Source organism: Salvelinus alpinus, chromosome 2, assembly GCF_045679555.1.
Source record: "Salvelinus alpinus chromosome 2, SLU_Salpinus.1, whole genome shotgun sequence".
NCBI classification, from domain to species: Eukaryota; Metazoa; Chordata; class Actinopteri; order Salmoniformes; family Salmonidae; genus Salvelinus; species Salvelinus alpinus.
In genome coordinates this window covers 14130635-14144700 of record NC_092087.1, presented here as the reverse complement: position 1 = coordinate 14144700, position 14066 = coordinate 14130635, and the positions used below count along the sequence as shown (strand labels likewise).

Here is a 14066-nt window from a genome sequence, read left to right as displayed (position 1 = left end):
TCTCAACAGGCACCTCGACTGACAAAAACCCTGCTCTTCCTTCACAAGTGGCTACATTGTTGCTGTAAATGGACCTTAAAAATGCTAAATGTTTAACCTTCAACGGCAATGCAAAGGTAGGGTGTGGGGTTCTGTGTAGGATCATAATGTCAACAAACAGTAAACACATAAATATGGGAGCACTTTTCTTCTCCATGTCGACATGGTTTTGGCAAGGGTCTGTACTTAACCTTCACATCTTATACTGTAAGTTCTCAGTCTGCTTCCCCCTCCGCCACTAATGTTCCCCTCCGCCACTAATGTTCCCCTCCGCCACGAATGTACCCCACCACCACGAATGTACCTCACCACCACAAATGTACCTCTCCTCTATTCTCGCTCTCGCTCTCTCCTCCCCCTAGGTGTACATAGCCAAGGTGGACCCCACCTCCAGCCTGGGCCTGTCTACAGACTCTATCTACAGCTACAGTATGAACCACATCAGGAGGGTGCTGGGAGGAGAGTTGCCAGAGAGCCAACCCTCACACTGTGTATCCAAGGGGCCCAGCAGCGTCACTGTTACACTCAAAGGTAACCAGGATTATAATGGTACAATTATCAATAATGGCCTAATCCATTTTAATTCAATCACCATTGTAGAAGTGCTCAAAGTTGACATATTTTGCATACACAACCATACCATGAGACATCCAAGGGTTGAGATTGATATAATTTAAAAGCTTACAAACAGGGTTGTCAAACTATTTTATAATACATTTTTATAAAATGTGTCAGTTTTATATCATTTGAGGTTTTGGTATTGTGCCCGACATCGGTTGAGACACAACATGTTCTTGAATACAGGGTGTGTGTCATGTTTTGACTGATATATGTAATAAAATATAAATTTCTACTTTCAAATGGTACAACAAAGATGGTTGGAGGTCCACAGACAATATTGACTTGAATGGGAATATCTGTTGTTTTAAATTGCATTGTCAATCCTCCATAGGAAACCTATTGAAATCATAGTAATATAGATAATAGAATCGAAATGACCATTTAAGTTGACATTCGACGCTGGGTGAACTGGCAGCCATCTTTGTGGTAGTAATTATTTATGATAAGGGTTACATGGAGAAAATTGGACCTCCCTTCATCAAAATATATTTTACCTAAACCTTCCCTGAACTCGTGAAAAAAACAAAACAAGTGACCCTCCCCTATACCCAAAATAATAATTAAAACATAAAGTGGATAGCAGAGAAAATCCTTACCCTCAGCTCTTGGACAGACCAAAGCCTTAGATATGCAGTTTCAGAAACTGTTCTTCGTCCTGTAAGCATTGCAGGAATCTTGATAGCGCACATGGCTGCGGGCCAGAAGGTTGTGGGTTCACAGACAACCGTGAGCAAGAGTAGGGGTGGAAAGATCTCCTTTATAGTAAAAGCATTGGATGAAATTACCATCGTATTTGCAAGTCCGAGAAAAAATGGCCTTTAAACATTTCATACAATTCTACGTCATTTTACATAATAGCACACATTACTGAAATGACAGGCTAAGAATGGACAGAGAGATAGGCCTGTGTTCATCTTATCATATTTCTCCAATGCCAAATCAGTGTGTGTTTGCAACTAAACTGTCCCTGTTTCCAAATCATTAAATCTGAGACGTCATTAGGAATCTGAGCATGTTACTTTCCAAAGTCAGGCCTACCTTTCCACTCCAGACAGATTAGACCTACCGACGGTGAAAAATGTAAGCTTTAACTGCTGGCCGCTCTTCTTCTGTGGCTTAACCCAATTAGAAAAGATTACAAGTGTTTCCCTAAAAGCTGTCTGGGTTTAAGCATCTACTGTACTGTACAGAAAGTCAATAGCTTAATCAAATGATAGTGACAGGAATTAGATTACTTCCCAAGCAAAGTCAATTTTTTCTGAATGTCAAAGAAACAAAACAATGATACCACTTCTGCATCGGAGTCACATATTTCCCAGGTATTTTACAGCTTGTTTCTAGTGTAAATCACTGCGGACCAAAGCGCTGTCTTAGATCACTTTATATAATCAAATCTGTTTTATTTTCTTCAAAATCTTAAGCTAACAATGGGTAGTCCTTTGCTTTTTGCCATTTCTTTTATAAAAGGTAGGCCTATGGCATATCCAGTCATACCCCCTCAATTCAAGTCCTGTTTTGAACTTAACAGCCCTTCATTGACACAGAGGTACAGTAGGCTATTTAAAGAGTTCATGGTGGGTGAGGAATTGACTAAGATAGAAGCCTATAGCCTAATTTCATCTGTCAAACAGGTAGTCTACCTCTTATTTGTTAAATAGGAATGAATAGGCTCCAACACAACGCCCTCTTGTTAGGTCTAATTAAAATGAAGACGGTTTAAATGAATTATGGCTACTTTCAGCACCGTCAGCTGTCTGTTTCTGATTGATTGTGACGCGGCTGCTGCCTCAAATTTCAGCACCGCAATGTAAGTTAGTCGAATTTGGCTTATTGTGAGGTCAATAACTCTGAAATATATATATATATATATATCATGGGCAAGAAACATATTGTTTTTATTTATTAAATTATAGTAGTAGCAAGGTGGTAAAGTTGACCTCCGGTCCTCCTCATCTTCACGCTCCCCTTCTCAAACTGAACAGAACATAGGCTATAGGCTAGTCTGTGTGCAAGATATTGCATTTTTTAATCAAACAAATTTTTCTGAATAATTATTTGATTCTCCTCCTGACCTGCCACGGTAGCCCTACAAAGCACAGTCATTGGTTAGGCAGCACAAAACATGTTTTTATCAGGAAGAGCAGAGCAGGCCGGGGCTCAGCGTTGGAGTATCCATTGCAGTGAATGCAGCCTAGATTTATTTACACCATAGCAGCAGCTATCTTAGAAATATAACTTTGCTCTGTGCTTCTCCAGGCATGCTCTTCGTAGCCTATAGCCTGTAGGCTATTGATCATTTGATTGAGATCACACTAAATAGCCTGTAGGTACACTTGATATTGCACACCCGGCAGATAATCAGAGATGACGGGCGGCATTGGGTACACATCGATATAAACTTAGTGTACAAAACCATGACATAGACTGACCGGGTGAATCCAGGTGAAAGCTATGACCGCTTATTTATGTCACCTGTTAAATCAACAGTAAATCAGTGTAGATGAAGGTGAGGGGACATGTTAAAGATGGATTTTTAAGCTTTGAGACAATTGAGACATGGATTGTGCATAGGTACCATTCAGAGGGTGAATGGGCAAGACAACATTTTTAAGTGCATTTTAACGGGGTATGGTAGTAGATGCCAGGTGCACCGATTTCAGTGTGTCAAGAACTGCAACGCTGTTGAATTCTATTTCTATGATTGAAATGACACCCACCCTGTATTCAAGAGCATGTTGTGTCTCAACCAATGATGGGCACAAGACAAAAACCTTAGATGATGTAAAATGTGAAACAAATGTTTTCAAGAAATTCTAAAGTAGTTTGACAACCCTGTTTCATTTAAATAATATCACACTCAACCATTAATCTTTTCCAGTGATGATGTCTCATGGTATGGTGGGAATGGCAAAATGGGTCAACTTTGAGCACCTTTATCTCCTGAAAGTTTTGGCATTCAGGATTCAGGTCCAGGTCTTTCTGACCGCTTCTTGGGCAAACATGTATGGACAGCACAGGAGGCTGCTGAAGGGAGAACAGCTCATAATAATTTACGTAACGGAGCAAATGGAATGGCATCAAACACCTGGAAACCATGTATTTGAATCCATTCCACCTATTCAGCTCCAGTCATTAATATAAGCACGTTCTCCCCAACCTGCCGCCGACGGACGTGCCACCGACCGACCTGCCACCGACCGGACGTGCCACCGACCGACCTGCCACCGACCGGACCTGCCACCGACCGGACGTGCCACCGACCGACCTGCCACCGACCGACCTGCCACCGACCGACCTACCACCGACCGACGTGCCGCCGACCGACGTGCCACCGACCGACCTACCACCGACCGACGTGCCACCGACCGACCTACCACCGACCGACGTGCCACCGACCGACCTGCCACCGACCGACCTACCACCGACCGACCGACGTGCCACCGACCGACCTGCCGCCGACCGACGTGCCGCCGACCGACGTGCCGCCGACCGACGTGCCACCGACCGACCTGCAACCGACCGACCTACCACCGACCGACAGGCCACCGACCGACCTGCACCGACCGACCTAACACCGACCGACCTATCACCGACCGACAGGCCACCGACCGACCTGCCACCGACCGACCTACCAACGACCGACCGACCGACCGCCGACCGACCTGCCGCCGACCTGCCGCCGACCGACGTGCCGCCGACCGACCTGCCGCCGACCGACCGACCTACCACCGACCGACCTACCACCGACCGACCTACCACCGACCGACCTACCACCGACCGACCTAACACCGACCGACCTATCACCGACCGACCTATCACCGACCGACCTATCACCGACCGACCTATCACCGACCGACCTATCACCGACCGACCTATCACCGACCGACCTATCACCGACCGACCTATCACCGACCGACCTATCACCGACCGACCTATCACCGACCGACCTATCACCGACCGACCTATCACCGACCGACCTATCACCGACCGACCTATCACCGACCGACCTATCACCGACCGACCTAACACCGACCGACAGGCCACCGACCGACAGGCCACCGACCTGCCGCCGACCGACCTGCCGCGACCGACCTGCCGCCGACCGACCTGCCGCCGACCGACCTGCCGCCGACCGACGTGCCGCCGACCTGCCGCCGACCGACGTGCCGCCGACCGACGTGCCGCCGACCGACGTGCCGCCGACCGACGTGCCGCCGACCGACGTGCCGCCGACCGACGTGCCGCCGACCGACGTGCCGCCGACCGACGTGCCGCCGACCGACCTGCCGCCGACCGACCTGCCACCGACCGACCTGCCACCGACCGACCTGCCACCGACCGACCTGCCACCGACCGACCTGCCACTCACCTCCCGTGGTGGAACGTTATTTTTTGACCTCAAATGGATTTACTCAATGTTTCTATTTCTGGGAACAAAACATGATTTATGCATTGGTAGGTAAGAAAAGGGTGCCCTTTATCACTCTGCAACTCTGCAATCTGCAGTTTGTTTCTGGTGAGGAACAATATCCCTCTGAAGGAGAGGGTATTTGTTTATGTACTATTAGCTGATTATCACAGTAGAAGTAATTTTTTTGTGTGTGTGTTTTCTTTGAGCAACGATTTTTTGTGAACGGCAAATAAATAGCAGCTTGTGCCTAGCCTGTCTTAGATCCATTTGGGGTCAGCAAACAGTCAACAGACTTAATGTTCACCCCACAGGTAATTTCACCACGTTTTAGGTTCTGAGTTCGTCTATCTGGTCTAATGGACATTCACCTCCTTATCTCCTCTCTGGATTTTCTGTCCACTCTTTTCAGATCTCCTGTTATGTTTGGAAGTTTCCCATTCCACTTTCAAAGCATGCCCTTTGTTTCAGAAACCAAACAGTATCCACATCATTCCACACAGAACAATGATGAAAGGGATGTTTTCTTAAGATCCAGAATGATTTATGACCAGGGTGCTCACACTATCCAGACATTTGGACTGCTTGTCATGTTTAATACTAACATGTCATGTTAAATATCAAGTGGGATGGATGTTTCGCTGTGAAGTGTCATAATTCATTTTGTCTGCCTCGTTATCGCCTCAACTCTATCTCCCCCCTGTCTCTGACCCCTGGTACCCTTTAGCGTCAGGGGCTCAGCCTGGGCCAGACTGAGACTGATTTGTGGTGTCTAGCTCTCCCTACCTCTCCCTTATCGCCATGTTCCAGATTACCTTATTATTGAAATAATAGAATGTGTGGCTTCCCTCCGTCCCCCAGGAGACCCAGAGGAAAACATAAACTCAGACAGGCATTTGGCAATTAGATTTTCTTGGACCGATTAGTTTCTTGGAGCACATTTTCCTAGAACAGTGGTGTACATAGATCCATTCCACTATAATCTATATGTATCAGAGCCCATTAGTGATTTTAAACCAATGTCGAGGTGCAGGGGTAGGCAGTCTGTTCCTCCTGGCTAGGAAGGAATGCAGTAGGGATGGGTGGGATAGAAGGAGGGGTTCAGAGAAATATCCTGTTGCAGCTTGTGTGTCAGGCAGCTCAAGCATTTTGACCAGCTGGCCCAGGCCTCAGACACATGTACACACACACACACACACACACACACACACACACACACACACACACACACACACACACACATATAATACCCTATACATGTGGGGTGGTATGTCACACTGTAGGATGGAGGCATGGAGGAGGGGGAGAAGGAATGAGGGAGGGGGAGAAGGAATGAGGGAGGGGGAGAAGGAATGAGGGAGGGGGAGAAGGAATGAGGGAGGGGGAGAAGGAATGAGGGAGGGGGAGAAGGAATGAGGGAGGGGGAGAAGGAATGAGGGAGGAGGAGAAGGAATGGAGGGGGGAGAAGGAATGAAGGAGGGGGAGAAAGAATGAGGGAGGAGGAGGGCATGAGGGAGGAGGAGGAGATGTCATGAGGGAGGAGAAGATGTCATGAGGGAGGAGAAGATGTCATAAGGGAGGAGGAGATGTCATGAGGGAGGAGGAGAAGTCATGAGGGAGGAGGAGAAGGCCGGAGGAGAAGGAGGAGCACAGACTACTTGCTTCTGATCTGGGAGTTATTTCAGAACATTATTTCTGCACTCCTAGTTGTTTATGAAGGGTGACGTGACGTGTGATGCGGTAAATCGTTGAGCAGAACATTTTCATTCACATGGATGGACTTCTTGTTTTAACTACAAACATTCAACCTCTTGTTTAGTGTATTCTCTCAATGTTAGGAGAAATGGCTTGATAGTTTGTGTTTCTCTTGAATTACGGTATGTCTCTGTGAGGTCTCTGTGAGCAGCTGAATGGAGGGATGTTTGGAATGCTGTACACCCAAACAATCGTTGTACCTGTGTTGTCATACACTTTATTTGTTATGTTGCTAGGATGCCAATGCCCATGTTTGTTCTGTTTAATACTGTGTGTTTAAACTAAACAGAAAATAAATATTTATAATGTTAAACTTTTGAACTTTGACCTCTGCGTCCTGCAGGTCTGAAGGAGAAGTGTGTGGACAGCCTGGTGTTTGAGACGCTCATCCCCAAGCCCATGAGCCAACACTACATCAGCCTGCTGCTGAAGCACCGCCGCCTCATCCTGTCTGGGCCCAGCGGCACCGGCAAGACCTACCTCACTTCCCACCTGGCAGAGTACCTGGTGGACCGCAGCGGCCGAGACCTCACCGACGGCATCGTGGTCACCTTCAACATGCACCGCCAGTCATGCAAGGTGGGGACAGGACAGTGTGTGTCATACACACGCCAACAGTGTTCCTCACTCCTAGTTCTAGAGAGGAGCTATAGGATGTGCAGGGTTTTGTTTCAGCCCAGTACTAGTAACTGACCTGACCCAGCACATTATGAACTAATCATTTAGGCTATCACTAATCATCAGATGTGTTATTGCTGGGCTGGTACAAAAGCCTGTACACCTTACAGCTCAGGAGTATTAGAAAACAGTCAACTGTCATTGGGTTTGTGATTTAACACCATAGCATGACTTCTTTCGCTCCCGTACCTTTCAACAGGATCTCCAACTCTACCTGTCCAACCTGGCCAATCAGATCGATCGGGAAACCAGCACAGCTGAAATCCCATTGGTGGTTATCCTGGATGATATACATGATGCCACTTCCATCAGTGAGCTTGTCAATGGGGCCCTCACCTGCAAATACCACAAATGGTGAGCGGACTAACACACTGAACAGAAGCTGAAATGGAACCTTTTATCAAACATCTATAGCGCCATTTATGGTACATTTATGTTTCTAGTCTGATCTGTGATGATTCTGTGTCTATTTCAGTCCTTACATCATTGGAACTACCAACCAGCCAGTGAAGATGACCCCCAACCATGGCCTGCACCTCAGCTTCAGGTAATTGAACAGACAAATCATGTTTTGTTATTGTTTTGACCCAGTCTTAAAACACCTCATTGAAGGCTATATCCCTGCCATGAATCTATGCTTTGATAGATATTTAAATTGGGATAAACGTCTAATGTTATAGGTACATTAAATAATGTGCCTTAGGATATGTACCGCATGACCTGACCTTTGACCCTCCCTGACCCCCAGGATGGTGACCTTCTCCAATAACGTGGAGCCAGCCAATGGCTTCCTGGTGCGTTACCTGCATAGGAAGTTGATGGAGGCGGAGGACGAGAGGAGCCTGTCCAACGAGGACCTCCTCAGGGTGCTGGACTGGGTACCCAAGCTGTGGTACCACCTGCACACCTTCCTGGAGAAACACAGCACCTCTGACTTCCTCATCGGTAGGAAAACATTCTGTTTTACGGGAGAAATAATACAGGAATATTAAGGTAGGTCACACTTAATTTGGATAGTCCTCTATGGATGGTCTACAGGTCTAAATCTATATATTATCCAAATCAAGTGATGCCTAAAGTTAGTTAGATATTGGAGATCTGTCTGTAGCTTGTGGTCACAGACTGTGTTTGATTGGATGTGGTCATTGAAAGATATCTTTAATAGATTTATTCTCTCTTTTATTTCCTCTCTGTCTCTCTGTGTCTGTGTCTCTGTCTCGCTCTCTCTCTCTGTCTCTCTCTCTCTCTCTCTCTCTCTCTCTCTTTTTCTCTATCTCTCTCTTTCTCTGTCTCTCTCTTCTCTCTCCGTCTCTCTAGGCCCATGCTTCTTCCTGTCCTGTCCTGTGACTGTGGAGGAGTTCCGCTCCTGGTTCATTGACCTGTGGAACCTCTCCATTATCCCCTACCTGCAGGAAGGAGCCAAGGATGGCATTAAGGTCAGACAGATTTTACTATCCTCGTAGATCAATTATAGCCTGGTCCCAGATCTGTGCTGTATTGCCAATTCCTATTGTCATTGCCACGTCAAACATTTAGCGTAACGGCACAACCAGATCTGGGACCAGGCAAGATGAATTACAAGTTTGTCCTGAAAAAATGTGGATAGGACAGTGGTTGGGTCAGTGTATGACGGTGTTGTGGCTTTGTGCCACAGGTGCATGGTCAGAAGGCAGTGTGGGAGGACCCAGTGGAGTGGGTGAGGGGCACCCTACCCTGGCCCTCAGCCCAACAGGACCAGGCCAAGCTGTTCCACCTGCCTCCCCCCAGCATGACCTCTGGAGGCCCCGGCCAGCCCAGCGAGGCCTCAGCCAGGCCTCTTAATAAGGAGACCCCACCCAGCTCCATGGACACCCTGGACCCTCTGGTGAGACACTCTGGGGGTAGGCAACTGTGGTCATGGAGGTACCACAGTGTGTGTAGGATTTGGTTGTAGTCCAGAAACGATACACCTGATTCACCTAATAGTGGTCAAATTTGAGGAGCATTATTTGTTGATTAGTTGAGTCTGGTGAATACAACACGAGCAGGGCTGGAACAAAACCCTGAAACACACTGTGGGGCGCCTGTTTCCCAGCCCTGCTGTAAGGCCTTCTCTGTCCTTGTCTGTGTCGCAATTCTATTACTGTATGTGCTTGGAAGGTATCGTTGTCACCATACTGAACGTAGTGTAGAGTTAAGTTGAAATGATTCACCTGTTCTGACTCTTCTCTCCTCTGTCTTTTGATTCAGATGGCCATGTTGTTAAAGTTGCAAGAGGCAGCCAACTACATTGAATCTCCGGACAGAGAAACAATGGACCCCAGCCTCCCTACACTTTGAACATCAACTTCAACTGTAGACTCAAAACCTAGCACTTCAAATAGCCCTACATTTTTTCCCCTATGTGAGCTTCAGTGTATAATATTCAGGAACAAAAACTTTCCAATATAGTTTTCTGCTAATTTTGTAACTTATCTTGAACCTTAGCAAAAAACAATCATACTCCATATGGTTGATTGATTGAGAAGCCGTTTTGTTTTGTTATGTTGTTTTTAAACTTTATTCAATCATGCCAAGTCATTCCAAAAGACATTATAGCGATGTTTAGATATTCTATCTCTGTCGATTTTTCTTGAACTAGAGATTATATTCACAGTATAAAGTCTCTCTCTCTTTACAGAAGACGTATCTCTATCACTTCTGCCCTCAATAGAAACAGGTGCTAATTATCTAGATAATAAGTATTACTCTTTAGAAATTCATCCTCATCTCTCATTGGTCTAAGCAGGTGATTCTTCCAACAGCATATTTAAAAGACAAAAAAGCACATTCTTGCTTATCCACTTTTGCTCAACAACAGCAACATGGCCTGCAATGTGCCTGCAAAATCAAGTCAGTTTGAAACCTGTTTTGGGCTTATTGGAAAGAGTATGACGGCATGTTGTTGGCATGTCAGGTTGTATAGTCCTGGTCCTGAATACATATCTATCTATCACTCTTTGAAGGCCAAATCTTAGACATATGCAACTCTTATACATAACTAGGTGAACTGTTTTGACTCTGTGCTCTAACAAACTGAATGCCTTAATACATATATTCCTGATGGTCACCTCGAGATGGACAGCAGTATTCAATCGTGGTGCTTTGCTTTCATAACCATCGCCTCAGAGTAGAGTAGTGCGAGGACATTCTCTTGTCCCTCCCTCACATGGTTCTGGGGTCACATGGTTCCGGGGTGATTTTAAAGGTCATCTAACTATATTTGACAGATAACAATATGTTGCAGGTAGGGTAGATGGTGATGATCAGGGTTTCTTTGTCAAGTGAGAAAATAGAGGGTTGAACAGAGCAGAACACAGACACATGATTATTTCCTATGGTTAATATCTTTCATTATCATTCACGGCAAAATCTGTGCAAAATTACAAACGCTGTCATACTCATTACTAAAACAGGGGGAAAAATAATCAGTACATACTAATCTCAGCTTCTGTGGTACTATTTCATCGGTTTGTTGCAGGCAGCATACATTATATTTATTTGACTGAACATATATTTCAAATCTAACTACCTGTTTTGAAGAAATAAGGCCATGACAGTACTACTTTCATATAAATCAGGTATTACTAAGAAAGTTATTTTGTATGAATAATGCTTGAGCAACTGCTATTTGCTTATAGCTTAGATATTTCTCAACTTCTATTTTTAAGATGGTGAGGTATCATCTAATATATTCCACGCAATTATCCAATATAGTTACTGTGCTCAATTCTTTATGTAGATATTGATTTCAGTTTTATCTACACTAGTTGCATGGTGCAAATATCTTATATGCTGAACCAAATATTTTACTGTAATCTTGCATATTGACTGTCTGGTTAGGGGTCAGAGCATAAAAGTGCTTAAAATAATTAACATGTAGATATTTTCCTCAATGTGTTGGCCATGTAACATTGCAGATCATTTAGGTGCTTTTGAATGTAGCCTTTTTACAAAGCTACTGTCTCATTCCTTGCAAAAAAACATGTCTTTAGACCTACACCAAGATGGGTGAGTGAACGGATGAGTTCTCTGTTGCACCCCACAAACCATTGTAATCAGACACAGGTTAACAATCTTACATCTAATGTAGCTGCCAATGGTGCTGTTCACTTTTTGACTGATAATATTGCTTTGCTCATCTTCAGTTTAGTTAATGACCATTCAGACACAGCATAAAATGGATGAAAAATCTATTTGCTCATCAGCAATGATCAAGGGCCATTTCCCAGTTCAGAGTCATACATATAGGAAGATAAACGTATCAAAATAAGATATAAAAAAATGAAATTGTAAAGTAGAGTGGGTTACATTAGTGTTTTCGACTGATGCTGAAACAATGTAGGAGAATGTCTGTGCTTTGGTCTCTCCACACTAATGATGTATAATCTCTTGATCATAAGTCACCTGTATATAAACAGTGAAATGAATGTTCAATCGCTTTCTTTGTACAATGGTTATCACAACAGAAAGAAATGTTGCAAACTACTAAAGGTCATTATTAAGCAAAGTGGAACTAAACCACCATGAATACGTTAAAACATGGTATTTTTTTGTTGTTTTGCTTTTGCATCAAACTGTTAATCAAATCAATGACATCAAACTATTATTAAGTCCAAAGTCCATCTGATGACAACAAACTGTTAATGAGTCCAAAGTCCATCTGATGACATCAAACTGTTAATGAGTCCAAAGTCCATCTGATGACATCAAACTATGAATGACTTGAAGTAAATGGCTTTTGCTTCCCTGTGTGGTCACATTATTGCAGGTTTGCGTTTTGTGTTATGTATCTTGTTCTGGTGGCAGCTCTGCAGAGTGGTTACTAGCTAGCACAGCCACAAAGTCATTAACTCTAATGTTAAACCTAGCCTCTAACATTAACCACACTACTAACCTAATGTCCTAACCCTAACCTTGATAAATTAAATCCAAAAGGTATTTTTTATTTGTACATTCATTTTTATGATGTAGCCAATTTTGACTCTGCAGCTGGCCCATCTAGTGGAAGTCTCTCAGTTCTGGCACAAAGACAAGACTCATCCCAATAAATGTCAACCTGACACATTTTTACAAGTTGAAAGAAATCTGTGATGAATCATATGTGGGGAAAATGCCCCTTTGGCTTATCCGTTTCACAATGACACCATGAGACCCATCTGGACCTTCTATAATCTTAATAATTAGCCTCGTTAACTTAAACAAAACTATCATGTAGGCTCCCAATTTGCCATTGTACAAACACTGCATTGTTTTACTATTCAGAAGAGTATGAGAGTATAGTATACCCTGTATCTATGTATGCAGGTAAACAAATGCCATTATGTTTGTTCTTCATCTCACTCACTGGTCGTTGTGGCTGTTGCTCTGTAGTGGCTGTGCTGTGTGTTTGATAACAATCTTGTGTATCAGGACTATGCAGCAACTTTTACTGGTTTTGGCAATCAGAAGAAAAAAATGTTTTAAATTTGTTTTGAAAGCTAACAGACACAGTTTACTTCTGATTTGCATTGCCCCAGTCTTGCAGTAAGTTGGACCAAATGATATGTTACCAGACACGCTTGACTATGCCTTAATGTGAATTGTGATGCAAGTGTTGCATTATGAGAGAGAATGAGTATGTGACCTTCAAAAATGGAAGGGATGCCTTGTGTTATGAGTAGACTAACTATGTGAAGGTTGTTAGAATATGTGTGATGAAATCATTGGTCCACAAGACACCACTTGACTTAATTGGAAGTGGTAGGACCTCTGCTTTAGATCACTGGGCTATACCTTTGTGGCACACAGAAAATCTGGATTTGAACATAGGTCGGTCAAGAGGGATATGACAGCGTAAGCCTAGGTTCTAGAGGTTCTACAGCTTGTTGTCAAAACGGATTAGGCCCTAATTGCAGTTCGGCACAATTTAACTATTATCCAAGAACAAAGTTCATAGTTCAAAATAAAAACTAGATTTAAAAAAAATCGAAGATAAATCAATATTTCAATATAATCAGGTTCCTCGTAAAAACTTAACGAATATGAATTTATTCTAAATGAAGTATTGCCACTTGATGAAGGCCAATACAGGTTGCTGAATAGTCATAATTATTTTGCAAAGCTTGTTATTGACTCAAAATAAAAATGGTAATAATGTTGTACATGAGTGTGTGAACAGAACATGTAATAGCATTACGTTATCGTTAGGGGTTCACTATATAGATTAAGCTTTTCCTTTTTAATACGCTGATATTTGAGATTTCTTTTTCTAATGAATCCTTTGTAAATCTCATTGATCTATTTTGTACATGACATCATAATTGTAAACTTGTAAATACTTCAGCATACTGTAAGCGACAACAATCATTCAGGAAAAAAATACTCCATATAGGCGTACTACAAGATTAATAACTTTATCCCTCCAGAATTGAGTAGAATATCGGCATGCTTCTGAAACAACATTTCCATACACCTATCACTGTTCGTCGGAGTCAATAAAATAATGTCATATATATGATTTGTCTCATAATTGCGAATATATTTTACTTGCTCTTCATAAAGTATG

The 14066-nt window shown here is 43.7% G+C and overlaps 1 protein-coding gene across 5 annotated transcripts in view; it reads left to right on the top strand.

The window, feature by feature from the left end:
* Positions 1-14018, top strand: part of LOC139542608 (neuron navigator 1-like) — a 97986-nt gene extending 83968 nt beyond the window's left edge. For all 5 annotated transcript variants that reach the window (XM_071348277.1, XM_071348258.1, XM_071348286.1 and 2 more), the window contains 8 exons: positions 402-570; positions 7167-7402; positions 7701-7855; positions 7977-8048; positions 8250-8446; positions 8819-8937; positions 9156-9365; positions 9731-14018. In XM_071348277.1, the coding sequence (XP_071204378.1) occupies positions 402-570; positions 7167-7402; positions 7701-7855; positions 7977-8048; positions 8250-8446; positions 8819-8937; positions 9156-9365; positions 9731-9820 (1248 nt within the window). In that variant the 3' untranslated portion in view covers positions 9821-14018. The remainder of the gene's footprint in view (positions 1-401; positions 571-7166; positions 7403-7700; positions 7856-7976; positions 8049-8249; positions 8447-8818; positions 8938-9155; positions 9366-9730) is intronic.
* Positions 14019-14066: the final 48 nt, after the last annotated feature.